The sequence below is a fragment of the Carlito syrichta genome, unplaced genomic scaffold (assembly GCF_000164805.1).
Source record: "Carlito syrichta isolate Samal-C Ts95f unplaced genomic scaffold, Tarsius_syrichta-2.0.1 Scaffold137424, whole genome shotgun sequence".
NCBI lineage: Eukaryota > Metazoa > Chordata > Mammalia > Primates > Tarsiidae > Carlito > Carlito syrichta.
The window spans coordinates 211,392-235,799 of NW_007081520.1; the positions used below are offsets into that span (position 1 = coordinate 211,392).

The 24,408-nt window shown below is 35.6% G+C and overlaps 1 protein-coding gene across 1 annotated transcript in view; it reads left to right on the forward strand.

Moving 5' to 3' along the window:
• Positions 1-24,408, forward strand: part of LOC103251230 (transcription factor SOX-6) — a gene marked incomplete at both ends in the record, with an annotated part of 307,315 nt that overhangs the window by 208,348 nt on the left and 74,559 nt on the right. Inside the window, 3 exons of the mRNA XM_008049817.2 lie at positions 10,713-10,833; positions 22,423-22,502; positions 24,060-24,182. Of these exons, the coding sequence (XP_008048008.2) occupies positions 10,713-10,833; positions 22,423-22,502; positions 24,060-24,182 (324 nt within the window). The remainder of the gene's footprint in view (positions 1-10,712; positions 10,834-22,422; positions 22,503-24,059; positions 24,183-24,408) is intronic.

Genomic DNA, 24,408 nt, shown 5'->3' on the forward strand with positions numbered 1-24,408 from the left:
TTGTTGTAGCTTAGTTTTTAAATAACATAGAATTAAAGTTCTTTAATGCATTTATGTAACAAATATTTGTTGAGACCCTATTCTATTCAAGGTCTTTTACTGAGCCCTGGGGAGGGTCAACGTCCTTGCCTTTAAGTTGCCTGTGCATAATTTTAACAAGACCTGTAGCTTAAGATGTAAACCTGCATTTCTGGATGAGGAATTTAATAATTGAACTCTGGTCATTGCTAACAGAATAAGGTTGTATAAAATACTTCAGGGGTAAAGCCAGATTGCCTTCATTACAGGTCAAAAGTTTATGAAAGGTTTATATCTGAATTTGATTGTTACACAGAAAGGAATTTCACATTCTTCACAAATGTCACCATATTTAAATGGCATTTGTACAAAATTTGAAAAAACAATTTCATCTTTGCAAAACACTTTGATCATTGTGTATTTAATGGGGTTTCCATTTAGGAACAACAATCATTAGTCTCTAATATGTTTCGTACTTCTCTGGAAATAAGACAGGGTGGAATAAGAAACATTCATCTTCACTAGTCTTTGGAAATATCTAAAGTAATTGACTAGCTCAGTCTTCTGTGATGGCCTGGTGACCACTAACTGTGACTATTTGCATAATAGTCAACTCTTCACTTCTGTAGTGATAACTGTTTGTATCTGATTAAAATTAAGACTGTTTTAGTTCTCTTGACTTTTCCAGAAGTTGCAAAAATTGAGATTTGCTGTTCTGCTTTAACCAAACAAATGCACACATGGGGATAACAATATGCTGAGTTTATGCAGATTTTACAGCACGAATCTGAATAAAATACCCACTAATAGATCCTTAAGGAGTAATAAACACACATGAATTTTCCTTAGTTGCACTTTAAAGTGATTTTAACATACTACTAGACCTTAACAATAATATTTAATTGACAAGATTATGCATTTGTATGGATTGAAAGGTAGTAGATACCTAATTCCAAATGAATCATAAATTTTACTTTTGCATAACATGTTTTATTAATTTCTTTATGGCCAGGATATTCTATTTCCCTCCTGGTGAGAGTTTCTTAAAACATAGTAAGATAATTTAAACACATTTAATTAACATTTATCATCCATTTTATAAGTGATCTGACTTATATCTTTATAAATAGTCTTAAAATTTTTCTGGTATATAGACCATGGAAAGACTATAGAGTGATACTTAATGAAATTTTTGCTGTAGTTTAGTTTTCTTTTTAAGCAAAACTTTTCTTTCTCTGTTGACCTTATTTCAAAGTAAGCTGACAAACTGTATAATTCGTACTAATATGTCAGTGAAAACCAATCTAACACCCTTTCCTGATAAAATAAGGCTATGGATATTTTTATATTCCTAGTACCTAGCACAGAATCAGGAATATCACAATAGATTCCCAATAAGTAATTATTGAAGAGTTGAATTGAGACAGGCAAATCTGCCTTCTCTTATGGAGTAACATGTTTCTCAGGAGACTAAGTGGTAATTGTAGATGTGTTGAGCTCTTCATTTCATGGAATAAAAAACAGGTAAGAGATGCTAGGAATTAAAATTATGTTAGTGCTAAAATCATATTATTTTATTTGAAAATTCAAAATTAAACAGAACATGTACAAGTAATGACGTTTGACTAGTGATCCTGTAGATTAAAGAGATATTTGTCCATTTAAAAAATGCAAATAGAGTTGTATATCAGTATGTTGAGAATATAAAAAGAGATGTTAACAGAAAGAACAGAATTGACTCTTCAAGGTTATTAGCATCTCTCTCTGAATGTATACTTACAGAATATTTTTAAAACATGTGCCATCGACCTGCTCGAGTCATTGTGTTCCTTTTTTTTTTTTTTTTGAGTTGGAGTCTCACTCTGTCGCCCAGACTGGAGTGCAGTGGCCGCTCCCGGCCACCGCAGCCTCCACCTGCTGGGCTCCTGCGATCCTTCCGCCTCAGCCTTCCAAGTAGCTGGAACTACAGGAGCGCGCTATCACGCCCGGCTAATTTTTTTGATTTATTGTAGAGATGAGGTCTCACCAAGTTGCCCAGGCAGATCTTGAACCCGTGGGCTCAGGCAATCCACTCACCTCAGCCTCCCAAGGCGCGGGATTACAGGCTGTGTTCTTAATCACAAAGATCATTTATTTCCTGTGTAACCAATGAAGGGAGCTGGAAAGTGCTTGACTGTGAAGTGGATTTTAAATATCTATCTTAAAGAACCTACCCAGCAAATAAAATTGCTTTGTTTACATGTTTGGTAGTGAAGATAGTGCCGTAGTGAAGCTAGTGACAGTGAAGATAGTGCCGTAGTGAAGCTAGTGACAAGATATATCCTTTCCATTTCTTCTGTGAATATTTCAGATATTTTGTTAGGCATGTTTAATAATCTAAATTAGAAAAGAGAAGTAAGCTAATGCAGTTGTTTTCTCCTTCTTTAAATTAACTTTTTATTGAAGTGTAATATATATACAGAAAAATAGATATAAATGTAAAGTTATTAATGTTCTATCTAAACCATATGACTTTGAAACACCAAAGCCTGAGTTTTTCAAAGAATGCTTATAAACTGTAATATCTTAAGTTTGTTCTAGTTGTTCTGGAGTTTTCTTAGCCGTTTAATGAGAATTTTGAAGAGTGCTAGCAGTAGTGTGCAAAATTCTAGGAAGACATTGCATTACATTAAAAATGAATATTAACAATGGTTACAAAGTGTTTTGTATAGTTTCTGGTGGTAATTGAGCAAGGGAATACAGAGAGAGAGAGAGAGAGAGAGAGAATATATCCTTCCAATAATAAATAAATAAACAGAAGCAAACAAAGCAGAATCCAATGTATATCCATTGGCTGATGGAAAACATCTGGGAAGACAGACTCTTTTCTCAAATGTCCTAGAAAATGTGTGTCCTAAATTAATTCCTGATGCAATTTTAGTTTGAATATTCTCTGGTTGGAGCTAGCTAGATTCTCTAGAAGGATCTGATTTACTCCATTAGCTATAGTAGGCAGATATTTGCTAAATAAGACAAATTTTAAAAAACAAGGTTATATGAGGATGTATTTAAAGTAATTCTTAAGTTCTCTTATGGAATGATAACTCTTACAGCTCAGTACCTTTTGTAATTGCATTAACATTACCCTGTGGAAACTGGTAGTGAGAAGACTGACTTTTAGGTCCTTGGTGGTTGGTTCTCAACCATTGACCAGTTAATACAAAATACCTGTTACATTCTTATCCCTGTGATGAGAGTAACGAGACATAAACTGGGCCAAGTGCAATGGCTTGTCTCTATAATCCTAGCTACTCAGGAGGCTGAGATAGGAGGATCACTTGAGACCAAGAGTTAGATACCAGCATGGGCAACATAGTGAGACCCCTGTCTAAAAAAATAAAAAAGAAAGAAAAGAAAAGAGAAAGTAAAAAGAGAAAGATAAAAAAAGATATGTAAATATCATAAGCCATTCAGGACACTAATTTTTTTATCTTGTTTTTCTGAGAGATGATTCTATTGCAGCAATTAGTGAATAGCCAGGTTGACAGTGCATATATAATTTAAAACTCCTTTGTGTTCCTTAGACTATGACCAACCAAGAGAAGCTCAATATATGTTGACCACTGCAAAGGAGAGACTTAACATTTTAGACAGATTTTAACAAAAAAATTAGAAACTAAAAGGGTCTCTGTTAAGGCATGAATTTATTCTACCAAATATGTCCTTTTTCCTCATAACTCTCCAGAATTAATTAAGGTCCATATACTGTGGCTTGACATGCACTTTTTGGCAATAAGAAGATACTTGACTGACCTTAATGGTTTTTGATACAAGGTTTCTTAGAGCCTTTATTTCTTTTGCTATCAATGCTATAGATTTTACAGTAGTAACAGTTTATGCAAACAAGTCAATCTTTTTTTGCAATAAATAATATAGCCATTAAGAAAATTGACCCCCTCCCTGTATCTGTCTTTCTACACCCCATCTCTGTGTGTGTGTGTGTGTGTGTGTCTCATTCTTGATCTCTGTGTTTTATATTTCTATCTTTCCCTTCCTCTCTGATATGATATACACACATTGGAAACATTCCTTTCAGCAGTTTAAAGATGCTTTCTTCAATTAAACCACATAAGGAATGATATTCTAGAAACAATGCATTTAAAAACTCCTCATTTGTTCACTGTCTTTACCTCAGTAGTAGACATTAATATGCACATGATTTTCAGTACAAATATGTATTGCCCATGACCGACAAAAGTTAAATAATCTTCCAAAAGAGAAAATGAGCCCCCCTGAGTGTCACTCTGTTTGCATATTAGCACGTAGCCAGGTCTCTGCCAAGTTACTCTCTGACTGACTGCTGCAGATGCTCTTTCTCAAGTATTCTGAGTCATATCTTTACTGCAAGTCTTCAGGGACAAACAATAGCACCTGTTCCTCACAAGATATCAGGCCAGTTAGCCCATTCATGTATCTTTAATGAAGCTCTGGGGCAGATGGCAAAAAATGGCATCATCAACAACTTAGCACAGAGAAAACAAAGGGAATAAGTGTTGATGCAACAATGCTGTTTTACGAATTGGAAGAGACAGAACCTAAGTGTTTCACACACATCTGCTGCTGTCTTGATTCTCTGAAAGACTCGAGGAACACCCTAGCAATTAAAATTTCTGGGCATGTAGCCTATTTGATCAAGAATCTGTTCCCCACCCTCTCCAAAAGGGAAATACTTTGGTTAGGGATTGTGGAAGTTAAGAATTAATGGACAGTTGTGCTTTGGGGTAGATAGTTTATTCCTTTCATGATGCACTAAGCTTTACCCGTGATGGGGTTTCTGGTTTCTTGTTAGTCATTCAAGTTACATACCTGGCCAAATAGTGCTTACTTCCAAAGCAATAAAAATAATGCACTTTTCATGCTCAGAAATATATTTTGACCGCATCAAGTTTCACTCTTTGTACTAACAAAATCAGTTTTACTTCTTCATCTATAGGATCATTAAAGAATCTCTGAATTCATGCTTAGGCAAAGTTACACTTTCAAGAAAAAAGATGCTACTTGAAATTTTGATAACTTCTTGGAAAAGACATGTGGAGACTGGTCACTCTTTGATGGAGTTAGGGGAATTCTATTATTTTTTAGTTCCTTGGTAAAATATTTTTGGAAGTTACTGTTTCTAATGTGACTGCCTTTCCTGGCATGTCACCAAATGGGAAAATAGGATGATGGGAAGGAAGAGGAAAGGCAGGATCTCATTCTTCAGAGCAGAGTGGGCCTTTCCTGTATCTTCATAATTCTTTACCTGCCCTAAGTACTGTCACTCAGTGCAGTGACCTTAATTATCAACTTCCATAGGAGGAAAATATTTCAGATACTTATGTGATTCTTGTGTGGCCACCAACAAATGGGAAGCTATAACAGTGGGTAATTGTTGCTTAATTTATACCTTCTGCTATATCACTTGCATTGGGTCATACTGGTGAGTATTCTACAAAGGATAGTATTTGGAGGTATTCGTAGACTCTCATTGCCCTTGCTAAATTTTAAGACATAATTCCCTCAACATATCGGGGGAATTTGAATAAGACTGTTGGATTATATCAATGTGTCAGTTCCCTGGTTATGATGTTGTACTATAGATGTGCGACATTACCATTGGGGGAAACATGCTATCTCTCTGTATATTTATTACAACATGTAAATCTACAATTATATTTATAAAACTATCAGTCAAATCATTGTTTTCACAAAGAATTATATTTCTTATCTTGGTTAGATCTGTTTTTCAAGAGATGGCTTCCTACTTAATATAGTATGGTACCTTAAAGCACAAACTTTGACCCTAACATACCTGGACTTGAATCCTGGCTCTACCACAAAGAACTGAGTTCTATCACTTTTTAATTGATGAAGTTACTTACCCTCTCATGGCTTTGACTTTCTTATTGAATAACTAAGGATAATAGCAGTAAGTACCCTACAGGGTTTTGAGGATTAGGGATGTGCCGGGAGTAGGAGGGTTGGGGTCAGGATTGGCAGTTGAGGGAAACTGCCAGGGGAGGGAGGGGCACATCTCATCAGCAAGGGTATCTGCATAATGAACATTTGTATACCTAATCCTGAATTGTACCTCACATCTTTTTAAAAAAGAAGGAAAAAAAAGGGGATATAAATCACTTTTCCAGTGCTTGACATATAGAAAACACTGAAAAATATTAGCTACTGTAATTATTATTATCACCATCGGTACTATTATTGCTTCCATAGTTAGAGCTAAGAAAAACTTCTTCTCCTCTCAGCTTAGAGTATGACTAGCTTTTGGATATTCTGGCTTCTCTTTAATAAAGGGCACTTTGAATTTTCACATTATTGTTTTACTTAAAATAAATTAAGGGCAATTTTATCATTTGGAACTAAATGATAATTGCAAATGAATGTATTGTAATAAACTATTGGGATTAATGGTGGTAGATATTAAGATCAAGTGTGTTCTGGATACAAATAAGAGAAAGGGGCTGAGTGTGGTGGCTCAGGCCTATAATCCTGGAACTTTGGGAGGCAAGATGGGAGGACCACTTGAGTCCACGAGTTTGAGATCAGCCTGGGCAACTTGATTAGAATCTGTCTCTTCCCCCGCAAAAGAAAAATTAGGTGAACCTGGTGGCGTACATCTGTAGTCTTAGTTACTCAATGCGCTGAGGTAGGAAAATCGCTTGAGCCCAGGAATTTGAGGTTACAGTGAGCTATGATCATGCCACTGCACTCTAGCCTGGGTGACAGCGATAATTTGTCTCTAAAAGAATATAAATAAATAAAGAAGAAAAAGGTAGCAAGGACCTTATTTAAAATTGAACGACATTCATAGTATCCGAACTCCAACAATATGCCTCTGAAACACAAAACTATTTTCAGTTGAAGACTTCCAGATTTTCTCTGCTCAGAGAGTGTGCCCAAGTGATTTCTCTCTTTTCTATCATCTGATGTAATGGAGAAAGCACTGAGCAGGGTGATCAGCATTTCTGGACTCTATAAGCAGCTCTCATGGGCACTGTAACTTTAGGCTTGCATCTTGTACCTTCTCTAGCCGCCTGATCCCATGTGTATATCATGAGCTTTGGATTAGATAAGTGATTCTCAGGGCTTGGTCCCTCGACCAATAGCAGCAACTCCACTTGGGAACTTGTTAAAAATGTGCACTCTCAGGCTCCCACCTCAGGTCTACTAGTTCAAAGATTTTGAAGGGACAGGGAGACTAAGCAATGAGTTTTAACAAGCCTTTGGGATGATTCTATTGCACACTAAAGTTTAAGAATCACTGTTCTAGGTTATATTTTAGTCTAAAATTTAGATTGTTGGACCCAACCCCAGAGGTTGTGATTCAGAAGGTATGGGGTGGAGTCCAAACATTAGCTTTTGTAAAAAGTCCTCAGATATTTCTGATATTGCTGGTCAGGTACACGGAGGACTTCTAGGTTAGAGCATCTCTAAGCTCCACTCCAACTCTATGTTTCTATCATTATTATTGCTTCACAAAGTCTTCTGTCCTCCTCCTTATTTACTTTGTTTCTCAACTTACTGAACAGCTTCTAGACTTGTAGCTTTGAATGTTTCTGATATATCTTTTCGTTTAGAGTGTGACGGGCGAAAGGAACTCTTCTAAATTCTTATAGTTTATGTCAATATGAAATACCTACAGTCTTTTGGCATCAGAAAAGACCCTAGATAGTTTGGCTAGTTACCTCATGAACATGGACAGTTATAAGAGAAGTAACTTCAGACACTGAGATTCAAGACTTCCTTAATTGTTTCACAATCTGAAAAGCATGGGCAATCAATATAAAAATAAATTGTTTTCATTCTAAGCTGCTGTTTAATAACACAGAAGAGCCCAAAATATATCATCAAATGATCCTTGTAATCCCACCGCTTCTTTTTCATGTTTTTCTAGGTTCTTGGGATGGGATAGTGCTCTGTGAGGCATGTTGTCTGCTCAACATGACAAAGCCTCTGCCTGTCAAACTGAATTATTTGGTTGGCTCATGCTTTCTTTCTTGAGGTAGTGTTTTGGGTAAGATCAGCTCTTTCTCATTTTATCAGTAATTTGATAATTTTATAGTCCTGAGTATGCAAACTATACAAGAAAACAACAAGAATCTAACATATACTGTGACAATACATTACTGTTATGGAAGGCACTATGCCACAAGCTTTACTCTTATTGTCTATTTAATCTTCAGAATAATCATGGAAGATAGTATAATTAGCTTCAGTTTTTACATAACGAAATAGACTTAGAAAGGTTAAGTAACTGTTCAATATCACACAGCAGACGCCAAAAAAGAATATATAGATCTTAGCTCTGATTTGTTTTCCAGCAAAGCTTTTGTGGGCACATAGTAAGTTCTCAATAAATGTGTGATGAATGACTGAATAAGGGAATGGTAATCCTTTTACTGTTGACCTTTAAAGAGCTATAGAATTATAAAGTTAGAAAGACTGTAAAGTTTATTATCCAATCAGTTTTTGAGTTGTGTGTCTACTTTAAAACATCTCTAACATATGGTGGTATCCACCTTTTACTTGACCACCTCTAGGGCAAGGACATACACTATCTCTTTGATCAGAGTGATTGCAGAATAACTTCTTACTAGAAAATTCTTCTTCACATTCAACTTCCCTAAAATTTCTTCCTTTTGAACCTCATTCTATGCTCTGTCGCTACTCCGTCTTAGTCTGATCCTTCTTCTACACATCGATCTTATAAATATTTGGAGATAATCTTGTATCTATTCTCTGCCAAGCTAAATATTCTACTTTCTTCTGCTACTTCTCAAGATCCCTGACAGATAATAGCAGTATAGTAAACGTGAAGTGAAAGAATAAAGAAATATGATGGCCAGACTTCTCACTTTCTTGTTCCCCTTCTTTAGAGCGTGAGCCATCTGTGCTGTATTCTAGGTACTTGCTGGGGCCATATTACTAGAGGAAAATGAAATGATTTCCTTTGATGCACTTTTGCACTGAACAATTGTCACCCACCCCAAAATAAGGTGTTTCATTTTCTGGTTTAGAACAGTGCCTCATCTCTGCCATTTCAAGTTTGTTTCAGGTCACAACAAGCTGGACTTGAGCAGCAAACCCAGTGCTTTTCTTCAGGGTTAAAGGCAAGACCTGGGCACTAGGGGATCAGCTCCAATTTAAGCAGGCTAAGCTTGTACTCTAATGTACAAAACTTGGGCTTACCTCAGCTAAAATGGCAGAAATAGCTGCTCAAAGCTAGTTTCTTTCACGCCCCACTGGCAAGGTAGTAATTGCACAAAGACCTTTTTATTATAAGTTGATTTTCCTGAGAAATGAATTCAGAAAAATACTGTAAAGTGTTTATTTTTTGCTTGCCCTTTATTAACCCACATCTTAGGTCTTTCCCTAGAGAAAAACTGTTGGTAAATGAAACCCCTTAGACCCACACAAAAGCATTTTTGCACTGTGTCTCTGGTTGTGGAGGGAATAGGGACAGGATATGGCAAGTTGGTGCTATTTAAAAAAGATCATCAGCTAGCATATGGAATTTTGCCTAAATAGAAGATTTAGGAATTTAAACAGGGGAAGGGTTTGGGATTGGTGGAAACACTGGTAAAAGTTTGTATCTTAAATAGGATATAATGTAACCCCTTTATATTAGAGAAAAGGCTAAACTCCCTGTTTGAACTTAAAGATCATTTCTGTTGATGCACCACAGTTTTGATCGTTAAATAAGAAAAGTCCTGCATTCAGTCTATAAAATTGTGCCCTAAAAGCCAGGACAAAACATTCCTGTCATGCTATCCTAGAATCAGGGCAGCATGCATAGAGCAAACAGGGGAGCTAGGAATTAAAATGTAATTTTCACAAGCATGATTCTGTCATAGCTTTTATTTTCTTTATATGGAATCCAAATACTGATATAGAGTAAAGATTTTTATATTTTGCATTTTTGTGCTCTTTGATACATTTATTGAGGTCAAATGAAATTTGATAAAGTAGGATTTATTTTGAAATGCTCTCTGAATACAACTCCATAATTACTGAGCTACATGGTAGCGCATAAAGCTGTAAAACTGCTTAGCCAGACAAGCAATTTATATGTTTCATCGAGGTGTGTATGGCAAAGAATATTAGTTTAATTGGGAGCCAAGATGTAGTAGCCTTAAATCTGAAGAGCTATATGTTTAACATAATGCCGTGAGGCTTTGAAATAAGATACCTAAACTGGGGAGATACAGCTTTTAGAGTATATAACAATTAGACATTATTTTCTGACCACGGATACTAAATGCTATATTCAGAATGAAGCACGGAATGCAAAACAGGTGAAAGGGCAAAACCTCTCAACATCACACAGTGTAGGACTAGAACCAAACTTATTTCTTCTAGTTTTTTGTTTAAAAGAAAAAAAATAAAAGAGGAAAAGTCACACGAAAAAAAAATCGTTGACTGCAGTTTGGTGGAAGCAGGGATGAGGCAAATTCACAATGAAGTTATGTCTTTGGTATGCTAATGGCATCTAAGAAAGGGATTTGGCGGATTGTGACTGAATTTTCTCAGATTGCAGGTTTGGAATGAGGTTAGAGGTGGGTGGCTGTGTGGGTACCAGCACACCACCAGAGGTGAAAAACAAATTCTTCTTGGCATACATTTGCTCCCTGTCTGATCATAGGCTCTCTTCTGTTTAGCAGGTTCAGGGTCACATGCCTCCGCTCATGATCCCAATTTTTCCACATGACCAGCGGACCCTGGCAGCAGCTGCGGCTGCCCAACAGGGATTCCTCTTCCCCCCTGGAATAACATACAAGCCAGGTAAGTGGAGAGGGATTCGACGTTCTTTGGAAATGCTCAGAACCACATGTTTTTGCTTAGTACTCACAACACACAGGAGCATACAAGGGAACTATGAGTAAAAAGATCATAAAAGCTCACTTTAAAGTAAAATTCGAAGTGGGAAGAGCAGGCATGGTAATAAACTTAATTGGTTGCTAAAAAACTTTTGCTTTCCCTCCTTCTGCTTGAGTTTGTTCTGAATTCACAGATAAAATAATGCTTTCCCTGGGGACTACCACATTTTTGTCAGCTCTCTCTCTCATACCTTTACTGTGAATAATTGTTTTTTGGTTAAAGATCCTTTCCTCCTCCGGAGAACTTTTATACTCCGGGAAGGGATCACATGCAGTGTAAAATGTTATTGTTTGTTGTCAGATTTCTCTTCGAGGAAGGTTAACCCTGGGCTGATTTAATTAGCTTACCACTAATAGGTAAAACTTTTTGATTTTAGTCTAAATAATGAAGCATTCAGTAATTTTTTATTCATCTTTGAACCTCAAAAAACAGGTCATGTAACCTTGCAGTGAAATATGTTTTGAGATGATTTAGCAAATGTTATGATTTTTCTTTATTCCTCTGAGTTTACTGGACTCCTGGGGAATTCAATTAGGGGCATAATGGTTTGAAGATTCTTTCAGAGCCTCCTTGTAAACAGGGTTTTAAATGTTTAAAGATATGTTGCCCAAGGAATCCAATGTAAGAAGATAGTCAAGTAAATAAAAGTCAACCTTAATTTCATTTGTGCATTCTTTGTAAGTGACCTCAGCTCAGAAGTAGTGACCTTGTTCTACTCATTAATAATTTCTGTGTCAAGTTCTTTTTAACATATTAACCTGATTATATTAACCATCAAATCTGAGTACAACAATCTGAGTGCAGCAGTTTCTTTGTGTATGTGGTTTAGAAAGTGAAAAAGGCATTTTAATATGCTTAAAGCAAAAATAAAATATAAATCATTTTATTAACATTCTGGATAAGGAAGCTCACTAAGTAGTGTAAAAACAAACCTAGTTTTTAAAAAAAAAAAAAAAAAAAACATCATTTTTAACTGCTTGTGGCCAGTGAATACTTTTGCGCATTTGGTAGCGGACTTCCTCACTTGTGAGAAAAGGTAGGATATCTGTCACAAAACTCAAATGGTTCAAGAAATAGAAATGTTAGGAGATTGACTAAATTCTTCACATTTAAATGAGTCAAACTAATGTTACCAAAGGTTTTTGGATACCTGAGCAAAAGAAAAATATGTAATTCAAATTGTTAAAAATTTAGAGCATAAGTTTAAGAGCGAATTATATTTACTTACTATGAAATTGGCATCTGAATTAAGGACAGGAGTACTTTTTTTCAGAGAATATATTTTTGTCAGCGCAGTGGATCAGTCCTTCTGTGATCTCTGTAAGTCATTCCAAACCATATCTTTACCTCAACTTCCTTTGGAACATTGATGTAAACTAAATTTACTGTTCTGTCCTGAATTTGAGTCACCACCCCTGTACTAGTCCTAGAAACATTTTAAATGAACTATATGTGGAAACTATTTGATTTCAGTGTTTTTAAAGTTAAAATTCTCCACCTTTCAAAATCAAGTATGGGTCTTATTTTTTGTTAGATGTAACCATCTTGTAACTATGATACTTACCTAACTGCGTCACAACAACACTGTCATTGACGGGCGGGGTGGGGGGAAGATCTTGCTATGTACTCAATAAATTTAGATCTTTTAAAAAAGAAATGCCTTCTTGTACAGTATCAATGAGGTTGTGACCCATAACTGAGAAGGATGTAGAGACTTTGACAATATTGTGCAAGAGTTAGTTAACTTCCATTGAATAAAGTGCAGCTTGGAGTCGTGACCTGGGATCGCAAAGCTATATTTGATTATGTTGCCTAAACCCTGCTGGTTAAAAGGCAGGACAAAGAGTTTGGAGATGTAGGAAGAGTTTTAATCCCAAGCAAAGCTGGAAAAAGGTATTTGTTTTCTGATGACTTACGTCAGAGAATTAAATAATCAGAACTCTAAATCCTTTAATATTTTGACTAATTTAGGCTCTATTGTATGTAAAAGTTGTGTTTTAGGTGGGTTAAACTAGTATGTTCTTATACTACCAGTAGAGAAATTACATACCCTGAAGACTTATCTATGCAGATTTTTGTTATTCACATGCATTAGGGAAGGAGTCTACTGTTGGACTGGGGACTGGATAAGCAAAATATTTTTGCCCCAAGCTGAGCTTTGGTAATTTCACTTGAAATGTATGTGAGACAATGACTAAATTTTTTAGAAGAGGGTAGCTTTGTATAAAAGACTTGAAGTGGTGGCAAAAATTTGTTTTGGTTCCCTAAGCAGGAGGATGAACTAGCGCTTCTGTGTTTTTAGAAATAATTTTTAAAAAAATTCTCTTTCTCCCTTTCCACTTTCTTGTAACCTGAAATAATTACATAGTGTTTGTGCCTCCAGCAGACTGAATAATTATCTTGATTTCCAGAGAGCAAGGACCACCTTGGGGTGGTGTTCACTGTTAGTTAAAGTTGGCTGTTTCGGAACCCATGTTAGGACAGTGTAAACAGATACATTTAGGGGTATAGGACTTCACTCCCCTCCAAGTGATTTGACCCAAAGCTCTGGTCATTTCCAGGTTCCTGTGCGTGGTAAACACCACGCAAGCTCTCCCAACCGCAGTGGGTTGCTCACAGGGACTGTACAGCTCCAGGGCTGCCTCTTTCAGATTGATCTTGCTAGAAATTGCTTTACTGAGTTTTAATCCCTCATTTCTAAAATGATTTTAGTGGTTCTATAATTAGAGACATTTTTCTAGATGGGAACTCATTATCAGGGCCCAGAACATAAACCACAGACTTTTGGTTGCTTCATTCTTTCAAATCATGATACTGAGAGATGCACTGATCGAGAGTAAGATGAATACATTTGAGCACTGATGTTTGAGACAATTAAAAGATAAAGCCTCTTGCACAGTAGCCAATGTGTATATTAGATCCAGATCAGCTTGCCTGAAAAATAAGAACAGTGAAAGACCTCCTTCATGCTCCAGGGGTGATGCAACTGACCATTGCTTTATGGAGTTGGGATTTTTGAAATGATTACTACTGGGCCGCAATCTTGAAGTTCCTAGGAGAGCTTAGGAGTAGGATGTCACCTCTCATGGTTCCTCTATTTACTTACTAGCTATCGTATGAAAATATTAAAGCTTACTGAATGATTACTGTGCCAGATACTATGCTAAATATTTTACATGGATTATTTTATTTCATTCTTATTTAAACATATTATTTAACCCTGCTGAACCTCACTTTTTTGTCATCTAAAAACAGTATCGTGATTTGTTCACTACTCAGAATGACTGTGAAAATTAAATTTAGTAAAATGTATAAAAGTTCTTTGAAAATTATAAAGCACTGGAATTGGGAGTAAATTCTGACCATGAAACTGAGCAGATTTAACTAGCCCATTAAACTACATCCTTATCCATTAGAAATGTCATTAGAAAGTTGAGTTAACGTTAGACAGAGTCTTAACATCCACCTGTTGAAGGTCATTTTGCAAGTATACCTAATGCTTCTTTTTATTGCAGTAAAATATATGTAACATAATATTCATTATTTTAAACTATCTGTAAGTATACAACTCAGTGGCATTAAGACATAAAAACTCTGTATCCTTTAAATGATAACTCGCCCTGTCCCCTTACCCCCAGCCTCTGGTAACCTCTGTTATCTATTCTCTATGAAATTTTCTATTCCGGATGCTTCAAGTAAATTGAATCATGCAGCATTTATTCTTCTGTGTCTGGTTTTCAGTAAGCGTTACATTTCAAGGTCTATCCATATTGTAACACATATCAAAATGCAGTTACTTTTTATGGGTGATTAGCATTCTGTTGTATGTATAGACTGTATTCTGTTGATAGACACCTAGTTTGTTTCTACCTTTTGGCTATTATGAATAATTGTTATACAAATATATGTTTGAGTTTTCACTTTGAATTATTTTGGATATATACTTGTGAAGAGTTTGAACTGATGGGTCAACTCAAGATAGTTCTGAGTTTAACTTTTTGAGAAACCTCCAAACTGTTTTCCATAGCAGCTATACCACTTTATATTCTCACCAGCAGTGTAAGAAGTTTCCAATTTCTCCACATCCTTGAAAATACTTATTATTTTCCATTAAAATTTTTTATTATAATAATCTTAGTAGGTACAAAGTATTGTCTCATTGTGGTTTTGATTTATATTTTTCTAATTATTTATGATGTTCAGCATTTTTTCATGTGCTTGGTCATTTGTATATCTCCTTTTGTGAACTATTTAACTACTTTTCCCATTTTTTAATTGAGTTTTTTTGTTATTGTTGAGTTTCAGTTTGTTATATATCATGGATATTAATGTCTTATCAGATATATGATTTGCAAATATTTTGTAAGTTGTTTTATTAGCTTTCTTAATAGTGTCCTTTGATGTGCAAATGTTCTTAATTTTGATGAAGTCAGTTCATCTATTTTATTTGCTCTGGTACCTGTGCTTTGGATATCATTTCAAGGAAATCACTGTCAAATCCAATGTCATGAATGTTTACAGCTAAGTTTTCTTCTGAGTTTTATAGTTTTAGCTTCTAAGCATACATATTTGATCCATTTGAGTCAACTTTTGTATATGATGTAAGGTAAATCCTTTCTTTTTTTTGTATCTTTTATATGTGGATATTCAGTTTTATTAGCATCATTTGTTAAGACTGTCCTTCCCCATCAAATGGTTATTACACCCTTGCTGAAAATCATATATGTAAGGGTTTATTGTTGGGCTTTTGTTCTATTCCATCAGTCTATATATCTGTCCTTAAACCAGCACGATTCTATTTTAATTACTGTAACATTGCAGCAAATTTTCAAGTGAGAGAATGTGAGTCTTCCAACTTGACTCTTCCTTTTCAAGCTTGTTTTAGTTATTTGGCCCTAGTAATTCCCTATGGATTTGAAGATTGGCTTTTCCATTTCCATGAAATAGATTTTGTAATTTGATAGGCATCGCATTGAATCTGCAGATTTCTTTGGATGGTATTGATATCTTAACAATGTTAAGTCTTCCTACCTATGAGCATAGATGCCTTTTTTTATTTATTTATGCAATCCTTTAATTTCTTTCAGCAATGTTTTATAGTTTTGAGTATATAAGTCTTTCATCACCTTGATTAGCTTCCTCAGTATCTAGTTGTTTTAAATACTTTCATAAATAAAATTACTTTCTTAATTTTTTCTTTGTGATTGTCCATTTCTGGCGTTTGGAAACACAACTGATTTTTGCCTGTTAATCTTATACCTTGTAATTTGCTGAATTTGTTTATTAGCTTTAAAAGCTTTCTCCTGGATTCCTTGGGAATTTTCTAAATATAGGATTTGCAAATAAAAATAGTTTTACCTTTTTCTTATCAGTTTGAATCCATTTTGTTTCATTTTCTTGTTTAATAGCACTGGCTGGAAATTCCAGTACAATGTTGAATAGCAACAGTGGAAGTGGGCATCATTGTCTGGTCCCTGATCTTAGGAGAGAAGCTTTTAGTCTTTCACCATTGAGTATGATGCTAGCTGTGGGGTTTTCTTGGTTGCTGTTGTTTTAATGGACAGGGTCTTGCTCTGTTGCCCAGGATGGAGTGAAGTGGCATGATCACAACTTATTGCAGCCTTGAACTCCTGGGTTCAAGTGATCCCCTCACCTCAGCCTCCCAAGTAGCTGGGATTACAGGTGTATGGCACCATGCCTGACTAGCTATGGTTTTTTTCATAAATACTTTCCCTTGTGCTGAGGAATTTTTTCCTAGTTTTCTGAGAATTTTTATGATGAAAGCATATTGGATTTTGGTCAAATATCTTTCTGTGTCAATTGAGATGATTATCTGTTTTTTCCTTCTTGTTCTATTAAGTAATACATGATACTGACTTGATTATGTTGAGCCATCTTTGCATTCCTGGGATAAATCCCACTTTGTCCTGATAAATAATCCTTTTAATATGCCATTGGCTTTGACTTGCTAATATTTTGTTGAGAATTTTACATCTATATTCATGAGTTCTATAATTTTCAAAATTCATGATTGGTCTGTAATCTTCTCCTGTGATATCTCTATCTGGTTTTTGTATTAAGGTAATGCTGACTTCATAGAATGAGTTAGAAATGATCGTTTCCCTTCAATTTTTCATAAGCATTTGAGAAGGACTAAAGTTAATTCTTCTTTGAACATTTGGCATAATTCATCAATAAAGTCATCTAGTCTAGGACTTTTCTTTGTTTGGAGATCTTTGTTTGCGTTTTGTTTTTTAAAATCACTGATTCAATCTCTTTACTTGTTATAGGTCTGTTGAGATTTTCTATTTCTTCTTGAGCCAGTTAGGTAATTTGTGTGTTTCAAGGAATTTGTTCATTTTTTTCTAGGTTGTCTAATTGGTTGGTATATAATTATTATGATTATACAATTATAAAATGCTTATTTTTAATTCATTTGTTTTAGTTAGCACTTATCGAGCACCAGTTATTGCCAAGATAACTCCCCACATGTGTTTGTATAATCTCATTTAATTTTCATAATAATCTTAGACATCAGTGGTAATAAGTGACATTATCTTTATTTCATTAAAATAAAATAAGAAACTAATACTCTAAAAAGTTAACTAACTTTTCTAAGGGTTTCACATCTGGAAATAGTGGAGATAGAATTGAGACTGAATTTCTCTGATTTTGATATTCCATAATCTTAGGGACATGTCTAAGTATGTGTGATCTTAAGGAAATCTAACTTTTTTGCTGTGAATAAAATGTAATTTATATGTGTGGGGCTATTCAGATGACATCTTGTAAAGCCATTCAATTCCATATCATCCAGAATATTTTAAAGTAGAGATGTGTAACCATTATTGTAATGCTTGATTAATGATATCTATTCATTTGGAATCAAAGCATTTCTGAGGTTCCTCAGATTAGTATCCTCATTTTTAAATGAGTGTTGAGGACTAGGAAGAAAATATGTTTACCTATGTAAACTAACCTAGTTGTATAAAGGTCAAGAATTATTTTAAGCCGGGCTCGGTGGCTCAGCCTGTAATCCCGTGCCTTTGGGAGGCTGAGGTGAGTGGATTGCCTGAGCCCACGGGTTCGAGACCCGCCTGGGCAGCGAGACCTCATCTCTACAATAAATCAAAAAATCAGCCGGGCGTGGTAGCGCGCGCCTGTAATTCCGGCTACTTGGAAGGCTGAGGCGGAAGGATCACCGGAGCCCAGCAGGTCGAGGCTGTGGTGGCTGGGAGCGGCCACTGCACTCCAGTCTGGGTGACAGAGTGAGACTCCAACTCAAAAAAAAAAAAAAAAAACAATTTATTTTAACTGTGTTTTCCTTCATGTATGGAGGCTATATCATTGGAGAGCTATCATGAAGGCATGAACTTTGAGGGTCTTTTTTTTTCCTTTGGTTGATTTCTTGTAATGGGCATGAATTAAGGTTAGTTCACTCATAATCACTTATTTAATTGTCATTGTGAAAAATTTCATGAAAAGTCAAGGGTCTGGATGCAACTATGAACTAAAATACGTGAAAGAATTAATATTGATCCTTGATCCTTAGCTTTCTTAAAGGTATGCAAAACAATGCAGATGATCTTAGAGAAAGTCCTGGAATCAAGACAGTTTTCATCATTGATCTATTTTTTGATGAATAGAGAAGGAGAGATTTGGCAGGAGAAATAAGAGCATGGTGATCTCAGCAGTATGTATCACAATCTTTGCTAATTTTTTTGTTCATTTTTCCTCAGAAAAAATTAAAGCTTTTGTTTTATTTTTACTGTTCTAAATGTGTCACCTATTATTTGCTAACATTTGCTGCAATGTGGTGGCCCACAAAGATAAATTCAGACTTATGGCGTTCCCTCAGAGTATAGAAGAGTTGTCGTATTTTACTAAACTGAATACATACATTTAGCAAGACCCATGCCGTGTGGTATGTTCAAGTTTGCAGTGGTGGTTATGATTCAGATATTTTCATATTATAACAAGAATGGCTCCAGCTCATGAAAGTGGGGTCTACAGACAGAGAACCTATCATCCTATGATGGCACTGCACAATAATTTGTGAGTTAGTAGTGTGTAACAAGTTGTTTTCTGTTTTGGTGGGTGGGAAATTAGGTATGAGACTGAATTCCAACTCTGGGAATTTAGCAAAGAATTCTGGAGTCTACTCTCCTAGAATATGTTGTTTTGTTTTGTTTTGTTGTTTGTTTGTCTTTACTTCTCCCAACCTCTCTAAATTATTTATCTGGTGTGTTAATATGTGAAGTTACTATCTCAGGATACTGCAACTATCCTGTCTCTTGCCTTTCTGAAGAATAAAAGTAATGGACAGAATTTTACCCATGGAATTTTGTACTCTTAAAAAAGTGGAATTTATATCTGAATCATTCAAATTAAAAGTTTTCTCACAGGAGGTAGCCTGAATCTAATGAGTCGTAGGTTCTTAGTAAAAGCTCTCCATCTCCTGTAATTAAGTTCTACTAAGCTTTGGCTTCGTTTCAGTCCTCTGAAAATTTAAGAATGTACTCTCTCTCACTTAGGGACGCTTGCTGCTTTGATTCCAAAGGAATGTTGTCTATTCTAACTAGTAAAACTAATGTCAAGCAAATTTTCTGTAAGATAAATACTGCTTTGTATTTTCTCTGCAATCTTCAGAGAAAAACTGTTGGAAGACATAGAAGGATAGAAAAATGGATTTACAGAATGGGCATTATTTCCCACTTTGGCTTTTGGAGTTTGTCTTCTTACCCTAGAGGGAGCAAGGGCCAGATTATGGCAGTGCCTAAAGCCAACCTGTTCCAACAGGCTTCATTTTCCATTGTACAAATTTAAAAAGAATGGATCCTCACGCAAGCATTTCAAATCCAGAGACAAATTTGAAAAAAATTGCTACAACATGTTGACTGATTCCTTGCCAAGTCAGGCACTGAGCACTTTTTTCTTGATCGATTCTTACACAGAAAAAACTAGAGGAGGAAGCATGTAACTTTGCTATTAAAAAACTAAACTTCACAATACCCTTAAATCCCTCTCCCTCTTACATTTTTCTCTTCTACTTTAGATCCCCCTCTTCTTGTCCCTCGTCTTCACTTCTGCTGCCTTTCCCTTTTTCTCTCTCTTCTTAATCATCTTCTGAGATACACTCTGTTACCCTAATGTATTCATTTTTACTTTTAGTATTGATACAATGATATATTACAGAGAAATGACTTTCTAAAGATTATATTCAGATATACAGATTCAAGCCAGCAGAAAGGTTAAAAACATTTTAAAAATATGCTTGTCAGCAGTGGAAAGAAAGCTGTTTGTAGCCAGCAGGTGAGCTGGAGAGTACCACAGGGTGTGGTAGAGATAGTAATAAATTAACTGGCAAGCCAAAAACTGTAAAAAAAAAAAATCAGCTATTTCATAGCATAGAAGCATGACAGCTATGAAAAAAGGAGTGCCCCAGGGAATTCTTTTAGAGTTTGATTTTTAAAAATATGTTTGACATGAAAAATGTTTTAGTACAAATAAAGCAACTGGTATTAAACTTACAGGGAGGGGGGTTGTGGTTTAGCGTTAGTATGAATAATGCATGATATTTAAAGAAAGAACAGCTCTAAAATGTTCTGGGAGGCAGTCCATGTTGATGGTTGGAATGGAGTGTGTGTGTGTGTGTGTGTGTGCGTGTATGTGTGTGTGTGTGTGTGTGTGTGTGTGTGTGTTTGTGTGTGTTTTCTATTTTTGAAGCATCATTAATTCAGCATCGTTTTGCATTTTTTTTAGTTGATAAGATATTGACCAAAGAAATACTATTTGACTTAGATTAGGATATTCTTTCTTCAGATAATTTAGTTTAAATATCAAGAAGATCAGTAGAATTATTTAAGCATAAAGTGACAGTCATTTCCTATAAAAAATAATTCGGCCTAGTTATCTTTTTTAAAAAGCTTATATAGCACTGCAAACCAAAATCAGCCTCATGGAAAGGAAAAAACAAGATCAGATATTTTGAACATGACTCCATAGGAGACCAGCACAATATAGTGTTAGTGAATGCATTGTAGCAGCGCTCCATATGCAATCAGAAGCCAATTGTTACTGGACTGTGTACAAGCACACACTGTGCTCAATGGTCTGATGAGGTATTATGGATATGATGCAAAGAGACTGTGTAGATTAGAAGCTAACAATTTGTTAAAAGTGAAAGCAACTTAACATTTACATTGGGCCAGCACTTCATGCGGCAAGCAGGATGAATTTCAAGGAACCAGGGGCACAAGGAAGACTCCAATATTAGTGTCTGTGAGAAGAAAGAAAATAAAAAGAGAGGTTTCATTGTTTTTTAGTTGACTGCCTTTATCACTGTGATTCTTTCTACACTGTCTATTCATTATTACACTCAGCTTTCAGTGAGGAAAAGTTCATGCAAAACAGCATGATTATTATAAATGTCAAAAATGTGTGGAGGAGCAGCCTATTAAAATGTAGCCTAGAGATAGTACATAACACTGACTTTAAATAAGTAGCTGAAGCCAAAGTGATACTCCATTAAGTCACTGATATTTTGTAATTTATCCATAAATACTAATTTTTATTTCAGTCACTACTATCATGATAGATTCCTCAGCATTTTTTCTCGCTTCTTCAGGTCACTGCATACAGTCTGTGTCCTTAGGTCACAGAAGATACTTCAGTCTCCCTGTTTAGAAGTGGTCTGGAGTCAGGAACACATTAAATGTAGCGTTGATCTCTGCTGAACCATGCTCAATCTTTGCGAGGCATTTAGTACAGACATGCCATGTAAAATATGTGGTCATTGAATCAAACCATCATCAAACAATGTTTGATAAGTTCTTAGTGTGCATGATTGTGTGTTGGGTTCTACTAGTACCATACCAGCAGTTAATTCTGAAAAATATGGTTTGCATAGATATTGGTATCCCAGGCATTTCATAGAATACTGGTAGATAAGATTAGCCGCCCTCTCAGCCATCCTAAATTGAAGAAGTTGTATTTTAAATTGTTTTAATCAAATAAATTTTAAATTGTTTTAATCAAATAAACTTTAGAACTGTGGGCAGTCAATAGCTCATAGTCCTTTTTGCACTCTCAATACTGTCTTGCCTGCCAAGCCAAAACTTTTTTGTTGTTCTAGTATAAAAGCCTCAGTGCTTCTTCAGTGTACTGAGTGTCATCCTGGCTTTAAGATATTTTTTTTACTCTTAAAAAAATGATGTATTACAAGATTTGTAATGGAGTGAACATGCTTGAATTGCACATTTAATTTTTTTAACATCACATTCATGTTTTGCCAGTTTGCCTACCAGCTATCTGTTAACAAAAAGTTCCAAGGCAGCAGTGCAAGTCTGTGCCCAACTAAGCCTTTTGTTTCTGCAGATGTTTGGGCTTAGAGCAACGTTGTAAAGCTCAGGCAATCCAAGGACCATGTTTGTACTTGTCTGCTGCGATTCCCTGTGCATTGTCTAAACCTGTGTGCATTGTTCTTTCCGACAGGTGATAACTATCCCGTACAGTTCATTCCATCAACAATGGCAGCTGCTGCTGCTTCTGGACTCAGCCCTTTACAGCTCCAGGTAAGTGCCAGAAGAAAAAAAAGTGGGATAGGAGCCAGTACTTTAGTGGAAAACTGCTAACCAGCTGTATGCTAAATAATGGCCTGAATGTTAAATAATTTTTTAAGCGTAGGCCAGAAGGATTAACACCTTACATGCTTACCATACTGCAAATAGAAGAGAAAACTGCCAGTTTCAATATTTTTAAAGGAAAAAAAATCACATTATGACTTGGTATTATGTGTTCTCTACCAGGTGAGTTAATCGTTTTACAATTTTTTATTTTGTTATTGACTATGTTGTCAATTTTTCATCCATGTTTCCATTTATGTCCTGATTAGCTTTTACATATAAGTGTCAAAACACAAAATGATGTTGGGTATTTTCTTTCTTGCAGTTTATAAAATAAAGAAGTTTTTTGTTTTTTTTTTTGAGTTGGAGTCTCACTCTGTCGCCCCGACTGGAGTGCAGTGGCCGCTCCTGGCCACTGCAGCCTTGACCTGCTAGAAGAGTTGTTATTCTCAGATTACTTGATAATTATTTGGTAAAGTATACACATTGCTCCTGAATATGTGTATCCTCATCCTTTCCAGGGTCACAGTCTGGGCACAGTGGCTGACCAAGTTCTGGATCGGTGTTCTTTATTTATAAAGCTAACTCTGGAGAGAAAGTGTTTTGGAACCTAAATGAAAAATCGCTCACACGTTATCTTCTTTACAGTAAAATGAGAAGTTTGAAGTAGGACTAAGTGATCCTTATACCATTCTACATTGGAATAGGCCGCTGACTTTCAGTATGAATATATCTTCTAATTATAAAATAAAAAAGGAAAGATCATTAAAATAAGTCAAAGTTTCAGTATTTGAAATATTTAGGAAGTATATGACAATAACTTGAATTCAATACAGTGGGAAGTTTATCAAAGATAATTTTTATTCTTAAAATTTTCTGTGATTATTTTTGAGTTTTCTTAAACCATCTAGAGAATAGCATCTGGCGAGGCGTTTTTATTTCTGTGTTGCTATTACCTATGCATCTTGGACATAAGAAGTATACAACTATTGTACCATGAAAAAACATCATTTTGAATGTTTCCAACTGGATCTGCAAATAAAGAATTTTTTTTGCAATACTTTGAGAAGTTTTTGCCATAAGCCTCATCCAGGAAGCCATAAAGATGTAACCCATTATGGGCTGCCTGGAGGAGCTAGAAAGTTTACCTAAGAGGAGCAGCAACCCTACTTCTCTTGCAGACCGTCACCTTCCACACTACTGACTACTGTAGTTGGGACAAATCTAAAAAGAACCCTCTCCATCATCAACCTAATCTATGTCTCCTCTTCCTTGGCTTTACTGTAGAGCATCTTCAAGAGTCAGAGGCAGAAAAAATAAACCGGTACTGTTGTTTGATCCTATAGCCAAGTTTCTGTAAAAGAGAGAAACTGGGTCTTAAACCTTCCACTTTCATTTCTTTGATGCGGTCAATATCCTGGATTTAGAAATATGTATTCTGTTTCATGAGTTCTGACAGTATGTTTTGTTTTTTTTTTTTTTTTTTCTGAATATGCTACTAAACAGAAGGGTCATGTCTCCCACCCACAAATTAACCCAAGGCTAAAGGGCCTAAGTGACCGTTTTGGCAGGAATTTGGACACCTTTGAACATGGTGGTGGCCACTCTTACAACCACAAACAGATTGAGGTATGAATGCTTCCATTGGTGCTTCATTGGGTGGGGGACTGGATTGTTTAGTCATATTCTAGGCGTTTTAAAAAGTGGCAGACATTCAGCCTAAACACTATACCTAATCTTTCCCTTTTTCTCATTCCTAAGGAGTCTCTTCCTTTGCTCCTTTCTTTCAGAGAAAAAGGCAAATCCCAAAGCAGTGCCCCAGAATTAAGGCTGTTCATTGCTATATAAAGAATCA